The 24,305-nt window shown below is 41.1% G+C and overlaps 1 protein-coding gene across 1 annotated transcript in view; it reads left to right on the top strand.

Moving 5' to 3' along the window:
- The first annotated feature begins 235 nt into the window (after positions 1-235).
- LOC138259672 (cytochrome P450 2F3-like) overlaps positions 236-24,305 on the top strand; it is a 159,728-nt gene continuing 135,658 nt past the window's right edge. The window contains exon 1 of the mRNA XM_069207545.1: positions 236-548. Within this exon, the coding sequence (XP_069063646.1) occupies positions 366-548 (183 nt within the window). The 5' untranslated portion in view covers positions 236-365. The remainder of the gene's footprint in view (positions 549-24,305) is intronic.

Genomic DNA, 24,305 nt, shown 5'->3' with positions numbered 1-24,305 from the left:
CCGTTTGATACCCATTCCGCTCTTGGGCAACTCCTGACTAGACAGTGACGTTCTGTGGAAAGCTGTGGACTGCTTGTTAGGTAGAAAACTGTGTCTGTGCCTATCAGATATTCTAAAGTAAATAGACATCCCTCAAAGATAAGTAAACGCTTCTACAAACTGGTCGTATATTAACAGCCAGCAGGTAATTCATCAAAGTACTTCTAAGAAGTTCAGGGACCATCCCTCTTTCGAGCACACACTGCTGTGACGCATTAGGACGGTTGTCAGTGTAACCGGTTCACCCCCCTTTCTTGATACTGCAGCTGGCTGCTGCAACACTGACTCCCAGACTCCTAGGAGGAAGGAACCCGTCCTCTGCCGACATGGTGTGCTTGGCAACGTCCACCGCGCTCCTGGGGTTCTGTTTGTTGTGCATATTTCTGTTGTCCATATTTAAAAGTTCTTCCCGGCAGAAGCTGAACCTTCCCCCGGGACCGCGGCCTTTGCCTTTGTTTGGAAACTTGATGCAGATAAACGCCAAAGAACTTTTAAAGTCGCTCGTAAAGGTACTGTCTTTATAGGTCTCATAAAAGAATAACTAAGTATGGATGTTTAGTTTGAAAAACATAAGAGTTCTCCAGCCTGGGCAGGAGACAACAGCCAAATCCACTTGACAAATTCTGCACAAATGCCTAGAGATTATTATGAGCCAGATGTGTGAAGCCAGTTAGATGCTGCCAAGTGTGGAATTCACTAATGGTAATGATTCTGTCTGAAAACTGATTTAGAAATGCATACAAGAGGCTTGTTAAGTGTTTTGCTTCCAATTTGCTGGTTGAAAAGCTTTGCGTCAATTGTTTGTGACTCAGTTTTGGTCACAACCCAGTTAGACAGCATTTCTTGTCTCAGTATGCTTATGTCGCTTTCGATGACCTAATTATTTCAAAGAAAACTGCAGCTTTTCATTTGTCATGCATATTTCATCCCAACTTGCGATATGAATTAGACATATTTATGCACAAATTTACTGTCAGATAAATCTAGAGAAACTCGCCCAAGTGTTATAATTAATACCCAATATTGCCAATGCTTTACAATCGTTCACGGTAGCATCAGTATGTTCGTTTTACAGGCAATTTAAAGTAATTTTCATAAACAATTTACTCGTGTGTGTTGCTAATTTCTCAGTGGAGATTCCAAGATTTCATTCACGCTTTCAGCTTGTGTGTGAGTAGAACACCGAAGAAATTATTCAAAATAAATAGTAGGAGCAAATAGAGCAAGCATTTGCAATGCAATAGGTTTCGCATTTTTTGAGTTAGAGCTATTGGTGTTGTAAATGCGTATGTAGACTTTTTTGACATATAAATTGGTCAACTCTGCTGCACACTGTTTTATATTACTATTTTGGGGTCTCCCTTACTATATATATATATATATATATATATATATATATACATATATATATATATATATATATATATATATATACGTATATATATATATATATATATATATATGTATATATATATATATATATATATATTTATGTGTTTAAAAAAGCAATACAAAAATCAACATCGCATTTAAAAGTGAATAATTCATCTAGGTAGAGCTGCTTTATAGTGGTGCAGGTGGAGCAGTCAAACCAGGTGGTGAGCCTTGATTTGGAGGTGCTAACCTCAAGGAGGCGCTGTGTTTAGCAATAACTTACAAAATGTGTGTTTTTTAAAGCACCTGTTGAAAACTCCGTTTGCGTTCAGCCTTCAGGAAACAATTAAAATATCAAGATACCTCTTGCGATTAATGTTCCTGCCAAGGAAAAAAATGGGAACTTTGTATAAAGCAGCTATAACTCGCCATATAGTAGGTAGAGAGTTAACGTGCCTGAGGCAAAGAACAGAACTATATTTTATGTAAATATCTGAGCGGATTAATAAAGCCATATTTTACAAGTACTTTAAAACAAATAAATGTATGTGAAATTGGGGCTAAAGAAAAATGAGGGGCTCATTTGTCCAGTGGTAGTAAGGAATTCTAAGGAGTTAGTCATGGGGTGGGGGCACCGAAAAACACTGTCGCACAAGGAAACACCAGTGCTAAAGCAGCCCTGCATTTACATATGGAGTGGTGTGAAACAGTTAAATAGTCTTTCAATGTGTTAAAGTAGCAGGCAGCTATTCAGGAAGAAAGAGAGAATTTAAACAGCCAGCCGTAAAGATATGTATCTTTGTTACAATCAGCATCTGTGAATGTTTATTTCAGAAAGGCAGTAAGTGATATGGCTGAATGCATGGATGCTAAGCTTCACACAAAGACACAACGCTACTTCCCAAGCTTTCAAATTGTTAAGAAGAAAAAGTATTCCAGTGCGGTACATAATAAAGAGATTATTTCAAAAGAAAGCATTTGCTTTATAAACTTCCACGTTGCATTCAACATTAAATAATTTAAATGCTTTGTTGTGTGATAAAAAAAAACCTTTTTTTTATGGCATGTGTTGCTTTGGTTAGGTTTGTAACCAGTTTTGCAATAAATAAATAACGTTAAATCGCCACGCAGCCTACCTAATGCCAATAACTCGCATTGAACACCAGCTATGAAAGGAGCAGGCCTCACAGCAGTGTAAAAACACATTTAGGAGTTTTACACTATCTGGACATATAGAACACACATGTTCATGTCCTGCCTTTTACCTACATAGCACTCTGCCCTTTTGGCTACCTTGGGCCTACCTTACAGGTGACCCATATGTAGAAAAAGGGGAGTTTAAGGCTTGGCAATTACCTTTAAATGCCAAGTTGAAGTGGCAGTGAAACTGCACACACAGGCACTGCAGAGGCAGGCCTGTGACATGGTTAGGGGGCTACTTATGTGGGTGGCACAACCAGTGCTGCAGCCCACTAGTAGCATTTAATTTACAGGTCCTAGGCTCATGTAGTGCACTTGACTAGGGACTTACAAGTAAATTAAGTAAGCCAATTGGGTATGAGCCAATGTCACCATGTTTTAAGGAGAGAGCATTTGCACTTTAGCACTGGTTAGCAGTGTAAAGTGCACACAGTCCTAAAGCCAGCAAAAATGAGGTCAGAAAAATAGAAGGAGGAAGGCAAAATGTTTGGGAGTGACCCTGCAGAAAGGCCATTTCCAACAACTCCTTTGTTAAAAATCAGTAAAGTTGTCAAATTAAGTTTCAGCAGCTTGTCAAAATCAGGTTATCATAGTCTCTCAAAAATATTATCTTTTCAACAAAGTCTCTTCCATTTAGTTTTCAAATTTTCAATTGTTTGTTCTCCTGTCTTGTCCAGGAATACGTTCAGATGGTAGTAATCTCAACAGCTCTTCTTCTTCTTCAGTTGGACTGTTCAACTTCCAAGTGTGGCTCGAGTGGATCTAGTTCGGAAGTCCTGCACACTTCACAGCTGTGGTAGTGATCAATAGTAACTGGTCAGGACCCTTCCACTGAGGCTCCAAACACAATTTTCTCACATGCTTTCAGATCACAACCCAGTCACCTGCCTTTCAGGTTGTGTCCTTGGTCTTGCAATGGTTGCAATGTGATAGCTTCCACCTGATGAGAGAAAGAGCGAACCACATCAGATAGACCTTTGCAGTAGTCCAATACCAAATCATCTGTAATGTTCACAAGAGCATTTGCCGGTACAGCTGGCAATCTCATGGCCCTTCCCATGAGGATATCATGGGGTGACCATCCCTTTCTCCTTCAACTTCTTCTGTTTCAGTTCAATCTCATCACTAGAGTATTTCACATACTGCAGCACCTCATCAATCAGTTTGGCTTGCCAGCAAATCAAATTACTCTTAACCGTCTGGCTAAGTTTTGGTCTGATTCCCAACAAATCTAAACACTAAATGGATCACGTCTTTTGACTCAATTGTTTCTGTACCACTCTAATGTTTAAATGCTTTTAACAATCTCTCATAGTATGCATGAATTGATTCTTTGGGTTCCTGAGCAGTCCTATTTATGCCCTGCCAATCAATGTTTGTGGGCGAAAATATCATTTTCAGAAATTCAATGACTTTATAGTAATATTTCATTACTTCAGGTGATATGTGCACCTGTTGCTGGATCTCTTGGTGGGTCACTTGTTGACTAATCTACACTCCTCTTGCATTCAATCCATAAAGCTGCTGGAACAACTATCTCTCAAAGAGTGTTCAATTCCTCCCATAAGCATTTTGCAAATTTCACAAACCTATCTGTCTGCTGATACCATTCTACTGGTTTCTACCTCAACCTGGGGTAATCATTTGTAAATGACAAAATGTCACTTCTGCTCCCAGGGACATGTACAAGATTCCCACCTGGAACTGCTCTCATTGGTAAAACTTGTAATGCTTCCCTATCCTGCAGTGCTTCTGTAAAAGTAGTATCAGGATCTTTTTTAGCTTGTCTATTTTCTTCACCAATCTGCCTTCTCTTTTGTATAATGCTCTCCATATCTGGATGCCTTGAAGCAACTCTCTAAGGTGTGTTTGCATTCCTGCAGATTGCATATGTTCAAAATCTTCTGCTTCAAAATCTAACCTATATCTTCTTTTCAAATGTTTAATTTTTTGATAAATCTATCCCATGTTTGTCTGCTACCTCAGCTAACTGTTGATGTATCTCACCTGCTTCTTTTGTAATCTTTGCGCACAGGTATCTCAATTCTTCTTCACTGTAGGACTCTAACCTATTTACACCCATGGTTCCCTCAACAAATTTACTTGCTTCCATTGAAAGCCTAGTATAGTTAATATAATTCCCTCCACTAGTAGCATCTTGTGAGGCATTCCGCTTTTCAAACCACGGGGTAAATTGTTGAGTTGTCATCCCTTGTAATGAGATGTCAGTAGGCTGAATACTAGGTAGCTGTTGTACAGTTAGACTCAGAGGTTGAGGTGTCATCGTCCTCGAATCAGCACTAATAGGTAACCTTGCTCCAGTACTCAGAGGAAATCTGAAAAGGACCTAATTATATCATGACCTTGTTCCATCCACAGCCTGTGTCACAGATGTACAAAGTTTGGCATTTTCACTGATTCCTCCTCCCACCAAATTCTGATTCAGGATTCCCTGTCCATTTGTACCATTGCTACCCTGGGCGTACAAAGGTATGGGTGGTCCAATAGTGACAGGTACAGACACTACATCTGGACTTATTCTGGCATTTACATTCTGAGACTGCATTACACCTGTGTTCTGCATTTGAGGTAGTAACAGCAGGGTTGGTTCTGACTGAATCAACATTGGTTTCTGGTAAACCTGTCCAGTTGGCACTATTAGATTTGCTGTTGCCGCCACAATTGTCATCCCTTGTAATGAGATGTCAGTAGGCTGAATACTAGGTAGCTGTTGTACAGTTAGACTCAGAGGTTGAGGTGTCATCGTCCTCGAATCAGCACCAATAGGTAACCTTGCTCCAGTACTCAGAGGAAATCTGAAAAGGACCTAATTATATCATGACCTTGTTCCATCCACAGTCTGTGTCACAGATGTACAAAGTTTGGCATTTTCACTGATTCCTCCTCCCACCAAATTCTGATTCAGGATTCCCTGTCCATTTGTACCATTGCTGCCCTGGGCGTACAAAGGTATGGGTGGTCCAATAGTGACAGGTACAGACACTACATCTGGACTTATTCTGGCATTTACATTCTGAGACTGCATTACACCTGTGTTCTGCATTTGAGGTAGTAACAGCAGGGTTGGTTCTGACTGAATCAACATTGGTTTCTGGTAAACCTGTCCAGTTGGCACTATTAGATTTGCTGTTGCCGCCACAATTGGCACATTTGGATAAATCCTAGGAATGTTAGGTTGTGGCAACTGTACAAAATCTGTTGACTGATTTAGACTGCTCTGTATTGTTATTTGCACTAAAGTACTAGTCTGCACTGAGCTCTGTGTCATGTTAGGATTAACCTGTGTGGAACTCTCAATCATGTTAAGGCTACTCTGCATTTAAATCTGTGATATGTTAACCTGTGTTGGTGCAGAAGGATTCACACTAGGACTTGGACTGTTCTCTTATGCTACATATGGTGGTGGTGGTGGACGATTTCTCAATATCTGTAAAATAAACTCATCCGATTCCTCATTATTAATCAATTACCTTTCAGGTTATTTTGATGTCTGCTTTTCATCTGATGAAGAAAAACTATTCTTAGATTTCTTTAACGCTTTCTTTGAATCTTCCTCACTGTCTTTAGACATTGCAGGAAATATTCCAATACCATGTAAGGTATCAAGTCTCCACTGTCTCTGATCATTGTCTCACCTAGTGTCTGCTAGTGACTTCTCTGCTCTTATCATTTTCCTCTCAAATTTCAATGCTTCTTGTTGTCTGGCTACTAGCTCCCAGATCGCTAATGCCTCAGACTGAACTGGTCATGGTGGAGGTTTTAAGCCATACATCACCTGTCTCAGGTTTTCTACAATTCTCAAATTAAATGTCCCATTTTCAGGAAACACTAAGCTCCCTTCTTTTTGTGTGATTTTGTACCTATGTTTTAACCAAAGGCATGCTCCAGGTCCTTTCTCTTCAATTATAATATATGCTGGAGTACCTTCTGGTGGACCAATTTCTCCTACCCTAGTTGGAATATATTCACCTCCTCTAAGAGCACTTGTTAAAGCTTTGAAAAACGTAATTTTCACAACATTATGTCAAAAATCAATAATCAGGAAATTACTTTTAATCCCACAATCCTCTTTGTCTCCCTTTTCAACCAATTGCACTTCACGGTTGTCCACCAATCCATGTGCGACCCTTCTCACTAACCAACCTATCTCAGTGCAGCACAAAATTACGTCACACTTACACACAGTGGCTGACAAAGTCTTGTCGCTTGTCCTCCTAAACTCAAATCATTCAAAACTAATGCAATATTATTTGGGAGTACTTCATCAAAACCAAAAACATATTTGTCTATTTACTGCAGGTAGGTTAATACAATTGCTTCAGAAACCTTACGGATTTTCACTGATGGCTTTTCACTCTAGAAGATATTCTTTTTCCTTAGTTCCCCAGATACGCAAGCAAAATTTGACCTGTAAATTTTACTCTCAACTGATCAATGGATACTGTCCTGGCATGCATAGGACTCACCAAATCTCAGTCAAAAAGGCTTTAAACTCAACTTGACTCACAAACTTGACTTGCCAACCACGCCCGATTGGCCTACTAAATAGACAAATTACAACAAAAAAACAAGTGTCTCAATATACTTTTAATATACCCCGGAGTGTCAGACCTACCTCAGGGTCCGTATACCAACAACCATGTGGACAATTTTTGAGCACCAATTGCCACACACATGTGAAGTTCCCCAACTTCCCTGCTCTCACACTTTGGAGTACACAAACCTCTTCTTCAACAACATTTGGAATATGCCAACTCCCCTAGAATCTCACAAACACCTCAATCACGTGCAAACAAATCAGCTAAAGCTGTGCAAATGCATAATCTACTTCAGTCAAGCTAACAATAGAACGCTGAGAACATTCCCCACCAACATAGGTAGACTCCAAGGACCGGGGACAGTCACCTTGGGTGTTAGAGACACATCTTCTCAATATTTTTCATACATTTTTAAAAGATCAATCTCAATCAAAAATCAATAATCAAAAATAATCAATAATTAATAATCAATAATCTAAAGAGACATAAACATCAAACTCTGGGTATCAAAACAGTTAGCGTGCCCTTGGCTTATCTAATTCATAATGGTAAGTGGTTGGCCGCTGCTCTAAGGTCGATGAACCTTTTGACCCGTTTAGATTATATTGATTACCACATTGATTAACATATTGATTATTGACACATAAAACAACAACATTAAACAATAATAAGAATCACCAAAGAATCAATATTCAACACACCATGACCCATTTGGCACAAATATCCACACCTTTTAGTATCAATTAAAATATTTATTTCCCTATACTAACAATGCTAAAGTCACAGAAATTATTCTCAACACCAAATGTACAAATAAAGAAGCATCACGGGTTGACAGATTGGCCTGAAGAATCTTAGTTTAAACAAGGAAAATAAAACAATGAACTCAATAGTTAGAACACAAATCAATAACATGAATTTCTGTATAAGAGAGACAGGACACATTTGATTCAGAAATAAATCAATGTCAAATCATAGACATAGAGAAAATACCTCACTAACCTCAAATTAGCATGTTGGGCATCATGCAAAAGTTTTAGTAACATAAATTTAGAAACCATCTAGCTATGATACTATCAAAATAGCAGCAGAATTTAAACAGTAGCAGCTGGTACCTGTAAAGAAAAGACAAATTACGTTGCACAGATCAATATATTTATCAATCCTAAAGGATTCAGCAACTCTGCATAGTTTAACCAGGGGGTCAGCAGTATCAGCATCAGGACAGGGGACAAGGAAAAAGGGGGACAATTTAGAATTTGGACTCTAAGTTCTCTGAACCATCAAATTAATTATCTAAGGCAGGCAGCTAAGCGCTACAGACTCTAAGCATTGAATGTCAAAGTAAGTACCAGTATCATTCCATAGAGCATGAGAAATAATTCAAAATAATAAAATACCAGAATGTCAGTAGACTGACTGGCAGAGCATTAAATATCAAAGTGACAGATCACAAGAATAAGAAGTGAAGTCTCTGGAAACCAGGAAGCAATGAACCCCCATTGCCTGATTCTCAAACATTAAATTAAACTTGCTAAACCTCTGTGATTGGCTTCATATGGACAGAAATCATCCAATCCCAAAACAGCTCATCAGAAAATATCCCAATATTAGCTTAAATTCTTCATATTTCTCTGCTTCTTCCTTTGCGTAAGCCCAAACAATAATAATTGTTATATCTGATTAATATTTCTGCACTGTTCAGTGAAGGTCTGTGTTCAGCCATTTCAAAGTACACTTGCTGCCGTACAATAGTCAGGAAGAAATAGAAACATTTTGAAATCATTTCTTGCCCTCGAGTGAAAGACATTCCATTAGTACATACACAGAATAAACTCATGATTAAAACAAAAGAAGCTTGTAATTCTACGGAGATGATCTTTTACAGTTGATACTTTAGCTCATCTTGGCAGACAGATAACTACACACTGTGACCTTGCTTGCTTGACACACAGCAGAGAACAAGTGTTTTCCGTTCTTTTGGCAGACATTCAACATTAGCTCTGGCCTTGCTCTGCTAAAAGGCACCGCAGAAACCCAAGAAATACTTGTATTATTTCAATATTTATTTTTGCAAAGAACATATTCTTAAAGTGACAGAATATTTTTTCTCATGACAAAGTTAACACATTTTATAAAACATGTTCAGGCCTTTCACTTGATGGCGGATGCTAAGGAATGCACAATTTTCTTGCTAACATTTATTTTTCATTTAAAGCATTTCTCATATTAGTACATCAGTATGATTACATAAGAAATAATTATTTCATGCTAAATCTCAGCTCTCACATATGCCATGCTTGTGCTATTGGCGAATGACCTGTGTTGGCATTGAGGTTGTCATTCCGACTCTGGCGGGCGGCGGTTGCCGCCCGCCAGGCGGGAACCGCCATTTGGCCGCTACGCGGTCAAAAGACCGCTGCCAGCATTCTAACCTTCCCGCTGGGTCGGCGGGCGCTAACCATGTTAGTGCCCGCCGGCCCAGCGGGAAGGAGGCCTGCAACACAGAAGCCGGCTCCGAATGGAGCCGGCGGTGTTGCGGGCGTGCGACGGGTGCAGTTGCACCCGTTGCGCTTTTCACTGTCTGCTAGGCAGACAGTGAAAAGCTGGCTGGGGCCCTGTTAGGGGGCCCCTGCACTGCCCATGCCAGTGGCATGGGCAGTGCAGGGGCTCCCAGGGGCCCCAGGACACCCGTTCCCGCCAGCCTCTTCCTGGCGGTGAAAACCGCCAGAAACAGGCTGGTGGGAAGGGGGTCAGAATCCCCAGGGCAGCGCTGCTTGCAGCGCTGCCCTGGCGGACTCGCCCAGCCGGGGGAAAAACGGAGGGAAACCGCCGGACCCGGTTTTCTGACCGCAGCTTTACCGCCGCGTTCAGAATGGGCTAGGAAGCACCGCCAGCCTGTTGGTGGTGCTTCCATCATTCGTGGCCCTGGCGGTCTTGGACCGCCAGGGTCAGAATGACCCCCTTAATCTTTGGTGTGGTCAAGTTAGCAGTGCTGGTAAGATGAATCCAGTAAGAAAGAAGAAGACATTTTGAGGGGTCTAGAATGCCTAATATGAGCTATTTAGCCTGTTTATTTCTGCCTATTTCATGTGCATTCCTGTGTTTTGTCCTCTTTTACCTGACTATAACGTTGAGGTTAATTTTTAGCCCTGTACATTATGAAAGGCTTTTTCTGTGGTACGTATACAAATTTACAAATTAGTATCATAGTCCTATGTTTTGTACCTGACATACTACGGGTGACACTTCAACTCTGATTGTGAAAGGACACACTCAGGCAGCTGGGAAATGTTGTTCATGTCTATGGATAAAAGACAGGTCAACAACCTGCATTCCTCTCCTGTCACTGAGATTATCAAGAATTACGTTAGTGTTGTTCACTGAATTTTATTGGACTGTGTAAATTGCCCCTGAATGTCTTGTATCATTTGCATTAGTTCCTTAATATATTTATTTGAAGCAAACTCTCACTCCTTTTATGCAGTGGCTTTGGGTGGCTGTGAGTAATTGGATTATTGGTTGAGGGGAGTGAAACCCTACTCAAGTAACAACCACCATCCTTGTCAGGGCAAACAAACAAAAATCACTAAATTAACCTCTGCTTACCCCTCTGATAGCCTGGCACAAAAGCAATCAGATTTAACTTAGAGGCAACATGTTAAGTATTTATGCAGCACTCAAATGATAATAAAGTGAAAACAGAACACAACAAAAATCACACACCACTCTAAAAAACTAGAATAATCTGTAAACAAAACTCCAATCAGTAGAAATGGAGCTATGCAGTTTTATTGACTTAAGGAAAATAGCACTTAGAAGCAAATAGTGCCAATTACGGTTATCTTGTCACACTGAATGGCGTCAAAGCACCAGGTTCAGGCTAAAAGTGATGGAACACGGGCCAGGCGCGGTACCAATTTTAGGCCTCTGAGATAGTATTTTGTGTCCTTGGAATCAAGATGTGAAGTCAGCATCTGTCTGCACTGTGCTGAGTTGAGGAACCGTCGAGCAGGAGCTGCGATGATTGGCCTTGCATCTCGACATGTCTGCTGCTTCAGTGCTATTGAAGCCACTAATCAGGAGCTGTGATGCTGACATTGAGATGTGTCGCACTGTGTTGGGTTGACAAAGCCACCTGACTAAAGCAACTGCTTTGCAGAGACTTGTATTGAGATGCATTGCGCTTGGACGGTGCTGGTGAAGCTGCTGATCGAGGAGCTTTTCCGTCGTATTACAAATTCCACAGGATTCCATAGAATATAATGGAACTTGTAATTTAGCAGGCATTATATCCGTCACATTTGTCACGCAATATCTCATCTGCAAAGATTGTAATCAGGTCCTAAGTAATCAATAAATTTTACTTGTTATGGCACTACACCTGGTGTTCATTTTCGCAGGGTACCATTTTATTTAGTGTGTTTGATCATGTCTTAAGTGAGGTTGGCATTTGTCAATATGGCTCTGTAGATTCATTTCCCATGAGACCACCCCCCTAAGTTGAGTAACTTATCTTTATCATGTTGCCCTTTGAGGTGATTAATGTTCCCATGACGTGTGTGTAAAATTATTTCCCACACTGGAATGGGTATTAAAAAGTATGTGTTCCTGAGTTGATCTGCTTGTGTGACCAAACATTGACCCTCTTCCTGAGTAACCTGTCTGTGAGTAGCCTGTGAGGTGTTTGATTGCTTCAGCATCCCATTGTAGAAGAAACAGTTTTCCATTGTCCTATGCATGCTGTATATCCTTTCTCTGTAATGCTGAGTTTTGTTGTGCAGCTTTCTTAGCATTTTAAACTTTTGTTATCTTGTTTGGTATTTTAGTTTGAGATTGTGTGAAGGTGTGAATCTGATGTGTGTCTATGTGGTTCTTCTTTTGTGGAAATGTCGTGCGTCGATTGGCTTCTTCTCCAATGAGAGCATTTCCCATGTCTATTGCAAATTTGCCTTAATTACAATTCACTTTTATGTTTCTCATACCAAACTTGTTAAAGTGGAATGCTGTGTCATGTACCATTCTCCAGTTTTTTTCATATTTAACTGCCCCTAATGGAAACACACAACCATCATGTGTCCCAATCATTGTGGTATATTGAGCAACTTCCAAAATCAACGTTTAAATCATTGTCAATGTTTACGTGGGTTGCATTTTCACTTTTCTGACAGTAAAACTTTGCCACAGGTTAAAGCTATTATGAGTGCAGCTAATTCTAGATATTGCAGAGATAAATTTGTGATTGTTGCTATTAAATTGCCTGTGACTGTAAGCCTATTAACATGCATGTTACGGTATATGCTGGAGTGCCGCCCTCAGCCTCTATTTCCAAAGGCACTATTGACGCTGATGGGAATCCTTGAAGGTGTCAGCGGGAATTAGCTAATCTTTCGTCTATGGGACCACCAACATCTAAATCAGGTGGGCGGACCGCCAAGCTGGCGGTTGGCTTTTTGGTCAAAAAAGTGGCAGCAAACCTGTTACCTCCAAGATCTAAATCAGGTCTTCAATGTCTCTGCTTTGTAGACCAGCTGTCCACTTTGTTATTCTGACACTGCTGACATTACTTAGAGGTAACCTTCCTGACATCAGGGCATTTAGTGGTATTTGTTGGGTCATAGTGATTACTTTTTGGTTTCCAGTAATGTAATGGAACACGGCCAGAGCCCAATACACAGTAAAAAGATTCTGCTATCATCTGGTTTAGCACTGCTGTACTGGAGGTCACCTTGAGGAATCAGAACCGTGATAATATGTTTGAATGCCATCATTTGTGATATTGTTTTAAGCATGGTGTTTGATGTTAAAATATGGCACAAATATTATGGGAGCTGGTATTTGTGGCTGACTAACTCCTGTACATTCTGTAGAAAACATTTTAATTTAGAATTTAAATCAGAATTCTCTTCTACCCTCTTCCATGAATTTGCACATAACATGTCATACAGTCAAGGAACAAGAAATCCTAATAATTGTCAGGCAATTGGTGCTGCCCCAAATTAGTTCTTGAAAGTTTTGAACTCGGCCTAGGTGCTCCTCTGTGGTTTTGATGAGCTACTAATTATTAACCCCTGGTATGCTGATGCCCTCCATATTTCTGACCATGAAAGAGTTCTATTCCTCATTCCAAAACCTCCCTAGGGTTATCCTATCATCTTTTCCTGTAGGCCTTCCTCTCTCTTCCCTGCCTTTACCCATTCCTCATTCTCTGCTGTAACTGTTATATTGTTGCTAGGAGACGAGGCGCAGTCTTTGCATTTTTCACTAAGGGGTCTAGGTCACATACATCATGCAAAGTACGAAATTATTGATTTGTTCTCCAGAATATATGTTCTCTTTGCAGAACTTTTTTACATTAAGCTAATGATTGCACTGGGTAGACAGGATTTAAATGGTTGCAATAGTTTAAGTTCTATTAGCCGTTTGTTTCCATACTGTAAATCTGGCATTTTGTGTTTTCTACACCATGCCCCATATGTTTCCTCCAAAAACATTAAAAATGTGGTGGTAATATTGGCTGCACAAATATTGTTTCTCATGGAATGATTTGTAAGCCATGTTTGCTCTACGGTTGAGACTGTTATTGTGTATATGCCACATCGGATGTGGTGGTCTAGAGTTGTCTACAGTGCCTGGCAGCCTTGTATCTGTAACTTAGAGTCGTGTTAATCATGGCATGTATTGGTTCCACAGGCTTATGAATTTCTATAACAGCACTGCTGTTTTATCTGCAACTTATTTTCATTTAATATGTTGTATATCTCATGCAGCATGATGTTAATTCCATTATATGTCTGTTTCTTTTTCTTTGAGAAGACCTGGTACACCTTTTCATTATTCATTAGTCCTTTATATGTGCTGAATGCATCATAATTTTGCACAATGAGTGGGTGTGCATGTCTACCATGGAATGTGACGTATGTGCGGCTGGTCCTATTAGCCTTAGATCTGGTGGTATAGGGTGGTCTGATGTGAACTGGTACTCATTTAAAGTATCCTATATTTGAATTTTGGGGCTTCTTCCTGGATTGTTTATGTTGTAGCTTGCCAATGCAAATGTTTTTTTTTTCCCTGTGTAAGCTAATGCCTTTCATAATCTTTAACATTAATAGATGAGTGTGCAATTGCAACTTTATGTGAGGTCTCTTTAATGTCATCAGAATCTATGCTATCTTTGATCTTTTCCTTCTATAGTCTTTGCTTGGGAATATTCAAAACAAAACAGGGCCCCATGCAACAAAGGAAATATGGCATTACCGGGGTAACTAACTGTGAAAATACCAGTAAACCTGCCTCCCAACTGTTTAGCATTGATGAAAATCATCGAAGATTATGTATAAATTATTTTTTCGGGGCACAAGATGAAAAACAATAATGTATTGAGTACATCATTATTATAGTGTTCTTCAGCAGTGACACCTATACAATGTCCATTCCAACATATTATACAAATTACAAAATTACTTTTGCTTAGCTTCAGTTTCAAAGACTTTATTCTGTTTAATGCAAAGCATAAAAGCACATATAAAATATAGATCAGTTAAAACATGAGAAAGTCCTCTAAACAATATTGTCCATTTCCACCAGATACAATAAATATCTTCAATTATAAAACGATTGTTAGATAAAGTGCTCAAATGCACACAGTTCATTTAACAGAAAATAAAAACTAAGAAGATTAGTAAAAGAGAGCAGAGAGTACCATTTGGACTGCCCTCTATTTATACACTATTTCCCGACTATTCTCCTACATTTAACCACGGAGGCAATAAATCTGTAGACAGTATCACAAGTTTGAAGTAGTGGTAAATACTCCAGGGCATCCTTTCATTTCCTGATGTTTAAGGGCCACATGTACGAACTTCAGGTTTTGCGACTCGCAATTAGCGAAACCTTATGCACAACAGTGTCAATGACACTGTTTTCGATTCCCAATGGGGTCGCAAATGACCTACCTCATGAAACGCCAGATGTAGGAAACTTTTTGCATGGCACAAACAGCGAATTTCGCTGCTTGCGACATGCAAAAAGCACATTGTGATGCCCATTCCCATTTTGCAAATCGATAACCTGGTTACCGACTCGCAAAATGGGAATGTGAGTCGCAAATACGAAGGGGTGGGACCCCTTCCCCTTTGTGAATGGCCCTGAAAACATTCTTTCAGAGCAGACAGTGGTCTGATGGACCACAGCCTGCTCTGAAAAAACGAAACAAAAACGTTTCATTTTTTCATTTGTAATGCAACTCGTTTTCCTTTAAGATGGCCTTTAAGGATGGCCTAATAAAGATTGGATGATGAAAGTGACACACAAAGAGGGGTGGCCCAGCCCAGCCTCATCCGCATGCTGAAGGGCGCAGACCGGCCCATCCTTGCCCCGGATTTCACCCAGGAATGGCACAGGCATGCCCACACGTGTCCAGTGCTACAAGAGCTTCTCTACTCTTAAGAGCACTTTAGGGGCCAATGAGCGCTAGAGGCTGCCTCCAGGTTGGAGTTAGCAGCAATGCAAACTGGTACCAGTAGTCCCTCACACCTCCAGAATACACTAAGATAGACCTCTTTTACTTGAACTGAATATAAGGTTATTACAATGGAAATCCATGACATCACACATAATAGTGAAGTAACCCTCCCCCGCACAAAACAACAACGCCATTCATATTCAAACACACTTACTCTTCACACCGTTCGCAATCATAGTACATGCATTTTATGTCTAGGGCATACACCAATAAAAACACAAATGTTGTCTGAGACCAGTGGTGACACACTACCACCCCAAACAATGTCATCTTAATGTATCTAACAGTTCATACTACATATATGGCTTTTATCTGGTTTTGATTTTCCGTCCAATCAATCGAATGGATATACAACAGAAACAATTTATTTTACAATAAGCAGAAACATAATTACTTATAAAGCATACATATGGGCTGTGCGGTTTGCTGGTTTTTATTGTATACCAAAAGGGGTGCTGATACGCAATTTGGTGACACCTTTATCAGGCCACTAAAACCAAAAGGGGAGTTGAGGGGAGAATAGACAGGATCAGACCTACGCCTTCCTTGAAAAATGCAAGAAGCATGTGGTGGATTGGATGGCCAGCTGCCGCCTCAAACTAAACGGAAACAAAACAGATGTGTTGGCAATAGGAAATAATCCTTCCAGTTGGATAGGTTTGAATGTTCCAGTATTCATTAGCAGCCAACCCACCCCTAAGGAAGAGGTGAAAAGTCTTGGAGTCTGGATTGACAAGACGCTTATTATTGCAATTCAGGTCAAGAAACAGGCAGTCACCTGAATGGGCATGGGCAGTGCAGGCCCCCACTTCTGGCCCCCAGCACTGGCTTTCTGCCAGCCTTTTCATGGTGCGGACACTGTGATGAAAAGGATGGTGGAAAGAGGACTCGTGATCAGCACTGCGGCGCTGAACTCAGCGCCACTGTGGCTGACCACGACTCCTACCACTGCCACCCCAACGGGAACAATGTTCCTAGCGGTGGCGATGGTCCCCTGGCGGTCGGACAACCAGGGTCATAATACAGGAGTGAGGCGGTCTGACCACCACCAAACTCAAATTCAGGAAAATGTTAAAAACCATCCTATTTGAAAAATGTGTCTAAGCAAGTCCTTATACCTGATTTCTGTCTGGCTCAGGGAAGCCCTGGAGGGTAGCCAATTGCCTTATAAATCCTGGAGCCTAGACTAGACTAGGCTGAGCAACAATAGGGAAAGGGTTGGATTTTGGAGTGGTAACATTTACTATTCGCAATCCCAGGTAACCAATAGTAGGGAAAGTGTTGGACTTTGGTGGGGTTAAATTTACTATTCTAACTCCAATATTAGCAACAGGAAGAAAAGTGTTGGACTTTGGAGGGGTTAGATATACTATTCCCGCTCTGATCGATCAACAATAAGGAAAGGGTTGGACTTAGAAGGGGTTAAATTTACTTCTCCCACTCCAGTGAAACCAACAGTAGGAAAAGTGTTGGACTTTGGAGGGGTTACATTTACCATCACCACTCTATCGTAAGCAACAGTAGGGAAACGTTTGGACTTTGGAGGTCTTAGATTTACTACTCCCAATCCAGTTTAGGCAACAGTAGGCAAAGTGTTGTACTTTGGAGGCATTACATTTACTATTCCCACTCCAATCTAAAGAAAAGTAGGGAAACCTATTGACTTCTAGATTTACTAGTTCCACATTGTTTTAATACCTAATGAAAAAAACAATCATAGTTCATAGAAAACATACTATACAAATTAAGAACAATATGAAACAATTAAAATATAAAATATACATTTGAAAAAAAATAGAATGATGGCTTTGACTTACATAAATACAAAATAATTGCAATTGTGTAAAATAAATATAACATTATTTAATTTAAATTAGTATGTGAAAAAAACTAAAATAAAGTATTACAGAAATCATTCCACAGACAAAACTTTAATTTAATTGAGAATTAAATTAATTTGCTAATCAAAAACCACACATTAAATAACATAAAAAGTACAGCAGTAAACTTATACATAATCAGTCATCACTTAATCAATCATTAAAACCAAGTATTTAACATAATATTATAGCTTTAACATCTTCCCACCCAAAACACCCCTAAAAAAAATATATATAAAAATTAAAATACACATTAAAAAAATGGTACACTTCAAATGTAATCAGAAATTTCAAAATTATGTAATTTCTATAATTAATATTAAAAAAGATATTTAATTAACATAACAAAATCAATATTAATGTTAGTTTATTAAAAATGTAATTAGCTTCCCACCCTGTGACCGTACAAAAATCAAGCAACACAGTCCTAAAATATAACATGCTATTAATATTAAATATATATACATATATATAAATTTAAAATGACAAAATATACTAAAGACATAATTTTACAATAAAACAAACAACATAATTAGCAATTATTTAAATAGTTAACTCACAATAAAAAAACGAATTATCATTAAATGAACATTATGATTTAAATAACTCCCCACTCTATTCCCCTACACACCAAACAACCTGCTACTAATAAAACATACTATTAATTGTAATGAAATTAAAATATACTTTAAAATAACAAAATAAACCAAATCATATAGTGTAACAATTAAACCATTCACATAAATAATAATCCATTAAATAATTGTTCCAATAAAAACGAATTATCCTAAAATATAAATGAGTTATAATTTAATTAACTTTCCACTCTATTCACCTACAAATCCAACAATCCACTACTAAACTTTAAATTTCTCAATACATTTAAAATTACATTTCTAAAACACTTAAAATTACAAACTTTGGGTCTGATTTAGGGCCTGTTTACGACCTTGGCAGATGGCATAATCTGTCGCAAACGTGATGGATATTCCGACAAGTTCCATAGGATAAAATGGAACTTGTAATATGGCGGACGGGATATCCGCCACTTTTGTGCTGGAGTATCCCATCTGCTAACGTCATAATCAGGCCCTTAGAGTTTAGGGGATAGATTACTTGATCACAAGTTTGACGGATATCCTCCCGTAGTATTATGAGTGCCAGAGGATATAATAGAATTGTAATACGGCAGACAGGATACCTGTCAAGTTTGTGACGAAGCAACCCTGTACGCCTAGCTCTAAATCAGGGCCTTAATTTTTTAAAATAAATAACAATTATACTGACAATATTAACACCCAAGACTAATATATTAACTAAAACATATTAAATTAATTGAAAAACCCAGCCTAGTGGTGGCCCTCAACATTTTGAAAATGTGCCCATGTGCATCACAGAGGCTGGGATTGTAGAGCACCTGGTGGGCACATTCAAAACTTTTTTTTGAAGAGGTTGGCATCTGTGTACTTGTCTAGAACATAGGTAGTTAGGCTGCGAACCGGCTATTCCAATGTGGATGGTATTATTAGCTAACACCTTCTCAGTGTGGGTAAAACCAAACAATCGACATGAATAGGAGGTCTCAAAGTGACATCCGGGCATTCAGGATGCTGATATTTAATATCATCTCCACGAGAATAGCAGCAGAACTCAAATATGCACCTGCTTATCTGTCTGTTCATTATGTTCTGCGGGAAATCAAAAGTTGCTCTTTCTACCTTCTTTGAGAGAGGGAATCTTACTTTGCTTTGCTACTTCCATGCTGCACCTGTTCCTGCGAGGAAGCAAACCTAGCACTGCTGCTGCATGATTTGTGTGTTTTCTGTGATTGAGAAAGCTTGTGCTACTGTTGTGCAACTTGTGCTACTGAACCTGTCCTCCAAAGGAGGGAAACTTGTACTGTTTCTTCCCAAGATGTATCTGTTCTGCCAAGAAGGGTTGTTTCTACTGGTGTTGCCCCATCTCATGAAAAAAGAAGATATATTCAATGTACTTGCATTAATATGCCTTATGAACGTGGGGCTGTTTCATAATATTCAATGAAAGATACCGAGACCTGTAGTACTGAGGAAGCCAGCTCATCCTGTGCGTGCAAATATTTGTGTGAGAAAACAGGGCTGATTGCAGAGGCCCCATAACTTTTTGCCCCCATTTTCCTCTTTTTGCTGGTGTTTTCCTGACTTTGATGGTGCCCTGGGTACTGCTAACCAGTCCCAGGGCCTGTGCTCTGTGTAAAATGGATATGCAAATTAGGCTAATTATAATTGGCTAAGTTAACCTACCTATAAGTCCCTAGTATATGGTAGGGCATGTAGGTTTAGGGACCACAGCATAGGTGGTGCACACCTAGGTGCACTGCTGAGGTGCCCAGTGTCATTTTAAAAGCAAGCCTGCCTTGCTGGCTGCTTTTAAATTAAAGTTATATGCAAATTCGACTTTGGAATTAAAGGTACTTCCAAAGTCTTAAACTACCTTATTTTTACATATAAGTCACCCCTAAGGTGTGCCCTATGTGCCCCTAGGGCTGGGTGCCATGTAACTATAAGCAGGGACTTTATAAAAATAGATTTATAAGCCCTGGTGAGGTAAAAACAGCCAAATTCGTTTTTCCCTCATTGAAGTAAATGGCCTTCATAGGCTAGAATGGGCAGACTTTATTTTAAATTTTAAAGTCTCCTTAAATGTTACATACCAAGAATTTGGTATCAAATTAATTGTTGTAATAAATCCCACAACTTCCAGTTGTTGGATTTAATATAACTTGTTCAGGTAAAAAGTTTATACTTTACCTAAAAAGTTGCCAATTTCAGCTCTGCATTGTTTTTTTTCCGCTGTGCTCTGATTGGCCAGCCTGCAGCAGCTTCTGCCAGGCTGCCTTGATGAGGTGTGAAGTGGACTGGCTTCACACAAAGGAATGTGCTTGGGGGAGAGAATCTCCCCTCAGCAGATGGTGAGGCAGGAAGGGGGAGGGCTGCCAAACTGGTCTTTAAAGGCAGAGAAGGACATTTGGAGCACCCAGCAACACCCCCACATCCTGCAACCCCAGACAATTAGGTGCCCCCTTGATTAGATTAGGAGAGGGCAGGAGAGGGGTGTGTTTATGATTTTTAGCCACACCAGTGGGTGGGCTCAGCCAGATGTAACCTCCAAAAATCAGATTCATCCATGTTGGATTTTTAGAGACTGTTGCCTTCTGGGATGGATTTTTGCCACACTTCCCAGGAAGTGGTCATCACAGGGTGATGACCCTGTCCCTGATTGGAGAACCAGGGCCCCCCTGCTTTACACCCAGGAGCAAGGATAAAACTGGCAGACCTGCACCCACACCTCAGATCCCTACCAGATTTCAACAAGAAAAGAACTAAAGGAGAAGAAGGACTGCCCTGCTGGACCCCTGGCCTGCACCTGGAACCTGCACTCAGAAGGACTGCACCAGCTGCACACTTGGGCTTCACCACAAGAAGGACTTTGCCTGGCTTCAACTGGTTTAAGGAGGGACTCCCTGTTTGCTACAGGTGAAAAATTGCTATCCAGAGTCCCCTGCACCAACTCCTGAAAAAGTGACCAGCTGACCACTGTCCAGTGGCCAAAAAGGAGTTTGCGCCAGGTGCATTCTGGGAGTTGAAGTCCGCACCCCCCAAGGACCATCACAGAACTTCTGGACCCTTGGGGTGAGCTGTGGACCCCAAAAGAACCTGAAAAGAACATCTGGGTGAAGCCCCAGAAGTTTGGAGAAGATTTGACAAATTTTGTAAAAAAGATCCAGAGAGGGACCGACCCGCCGCGGAAATTCTAGCCGGCTTGCCTCAACCGCGACCCGGCCTGACTTTGTGGTTCGTCCCGGTAAAGAAAAACATCCAAAAAAGAGACTAAGTCCGAAGGTAAAAAGTTGACCGGGACCTCCCAGCCATCGTATCCGAGAAGGGCTCCACGGACGTCGGATCAAGATCCAGGTTTACCCCGGTCGAAGGATTTTCATCTCGAAAAAACGACTAAGTCCGAAGGTAAAAATCACCACCGAGGAAACCCACATCGCGTATCCGGACAAGGGCTCCAGGAGGTCGGATTCAACTGGCAGGTTCGTCCCGGTGAAGAAAAACTTCAAAATAAAGACTAAGTCAGAAGGTAACTTTTTAACCGAGGCCTCCCGCGACTTGTAGCCGAGCAGGGCTCCATCGCGGTCGGCCTGAAACTTTGACTTTGCCCCGGTCCTGGTGCAACCAGATGACCCGATTGGCGCTTTTTGTTTCTAAGCGCTAGAAAAATAATAATTCTTTAAAAATTCATATCTCCGGTTCCCCTGAACCGATTTTAATCGTTTTTGTGTCATTTTAAAGATAAAAATATAAACTATTTTTATAAATTGGTTTTGGATTTTTAAACTGTTTCCTGTGTTTTATTTAATTGCTGTTTTGTGATATTTGAATGCTTTACACTTTGTCTCCTAAGTTAAGCCTTGACGCTCGTTGCCAAGCTACCAAGGGTTGAGCTGGGATTAATTTACTGAGACCTAACTGTACCTAAGTGGAGGTTGGTGGCTTGTTGCTAGGTGTAGGTACCTACCTGCCCATACCAATAACCCATTTTCCAACATTTTTGGAAGCAGCGACGGGATCCTGTACTTGTGTTCAATATCACGTTATAGTTTTAAGTAAAACAAATTAAAAATCCTTTAAATTGTCCTAGTGCAAAAATTGTTTTTAATTTTTAATTTGGATTAATTTCAATTATTGAATTTTTGTAATTTTTCTAAATTCTTGTTTCCAATTTTTGCAAAAAGTTTTTGTTGACACAAAACTAGGGAACCATGGAGCTTGATCTGGCTAGCCTACCCACACTGACAGTAGTCCAGCTTAGGGGGTTGTGTATTGAAAGAGGGTTGCCTGCAACCACTGATCTCAGGAAGCAAATCCTGATCAAATCCCTGACAGCATGGGCTGAGGCCCAAGAGGTAGAGTCAGAGGAAGCTCCAGAGGAGGGAGAAAAAGGGGAGGATGCTAACTCTAACCACTCAGGGGAGGGAAGGCATCTGAGCCTAAGTGAGAATGAGGAAGAACGGTCCTCACTAAATACAGTCACTAGGGGCAGACCCAAAGCTAGTGGTGGGAAGGGGCTCCTTTCAGGAGGAGATAACCCATCCATCAGAGAAAGAGAGCTGGAGGCCCAGCTAGCATACATAGCTTTGGAAGCAGACAAGCTGGCCCTAGAAAAGAAAAAGTGGGCATACAAAGAGAAAAGAGATGGAGGCGATAAAGAAGCTGAGGTGTCCATGGGTGGGGGAGTTTGCCCCAGATTACCCAAAGGGGTGGTTCCTGCTTATGTAGAGGGGGATGACATAGATAAGTGGCTGGGGGCCTTTGAGAGGGCACTCCAAATGAGAAGGGTTAGGCCTCAATACTGGGGTTCCCTTTTGTGGGAGTTGGTCCCCAACTCAGGGAGGGATAGGCTTCTGACCTTAAGGGGGGAGGAGGCAGATTCATACCCTAGTATGAAGAGGTGCTTAGCCAAGAAGTTTGGTCTGACCCCAGAGCAATATAGAATGAAGTTCAGGGACACCCAGAAGGTCAGTACCCAGTCTTGGGTTGACTTTGTGGACATTTCACTAAAGGCACTAGAGGGCTGGATTATTGGTAACAAAGTAGATACTTATGAGGGGTTATACAATCTGATCATGAGAGAGCACATCTTGACCAATTGTACCCAAGAAAGGTTACGCCAGCATCTAGTGGACTCTAAGCAGACCAACCCTAGAGAGCTAGGGGAGTCAGCTGATGAGTGGTGAGAACCAGGGTGGTTGTCAAGTCCCAGGGGGGAGACTCCAAGAGGGGGGGGACAGGTCCCCAAAAACCTAAGGAGGGAGGTGGTAAGCCCACCACAGAGACTCCCTCTGTACCCCAGAACCCTAAGAAGGAGGAGAGTAAATCCCACTCCCACTCTAAACAAGCAGAGACAGTTAGACCCAGGGTTAAAAAAAGCTCTTGGACAGTAGGGCTTGCTTTGACTGTCAGCAGACAGGTCACTTCAGAGGAGATGCAGCCTGTCCAAAGAAGGTGGTTAGCACTGGACGACAAGACGGAAGTCCTCATCCTCGGACGCACTCCCTCAGCCTGGAACGACTCATGGTGGCCCTCCGTCCTCGGACCCCCACCCACCCCTGCCAGCCACGCAAGAAACCTCGGCTTCATCCTGGACTCCGCCCTCACCATGTCCAAACAGGTGAGCGCCGTCTCCTCCTCCTGTTTCAACACCCTTCGAATGCTCCGCAGAATCTTCAAGTGGATTCCAACAGAAACCAGAAAGACGGTGACCCAGGCCCTCGTCAGCAGCAGACTTGACTACGGCAACGCACTCTACACAGGCATCCCAACCAAAGACATCAAACGCCTCCAACGTATCCAAAATGCCTCCGCCCGACTGATCCTCAACTTACCCCGCCGAAGTCACATCTCCCCTCACCTAAAGGAACTCCACTGGCTCCCGGTAGACAAGAGGATCACCTTCAAACTCCTGACCCACGCTCACAAGGCACTTCACAACACCGGACTCTCCTACCTCAACACCAGACTCAACTTCTACACTCCAACACGTCAACTCCGATCCGCCAACCTCGCCCTCGCCATCGTACCCCGAATCCAGCGCAAGACATCCGGCGGCAGATCCTTCTCCTTCCTCGCCGCCAAGACCTGGAACTCTCTCCCCACATCTCTTCGCCAGACCCAGGACCTCCTC

The sequence above is a fragment of the Pleurodeles waltl genome, chromosome 9 (assembly GCF_031143425.1).
Source record: "Pleurodeles waltl isolate 20211129_DDA chromosome 9, aPleWal1.hap1.20221129, whole genome shotgun sequence".
Taxonomy (NCBI): Eukaryota; Metazoa; Chordata; class Amphibia; order Caudata; family Salamandridae; genus Pleurodeles; species Pleurodeles waltl.
The sequence above is the reverse complement of the archived record's forward strand: the minus strand, read 5'-3'. Positions and strand labels throughout refer to the sequence as shown.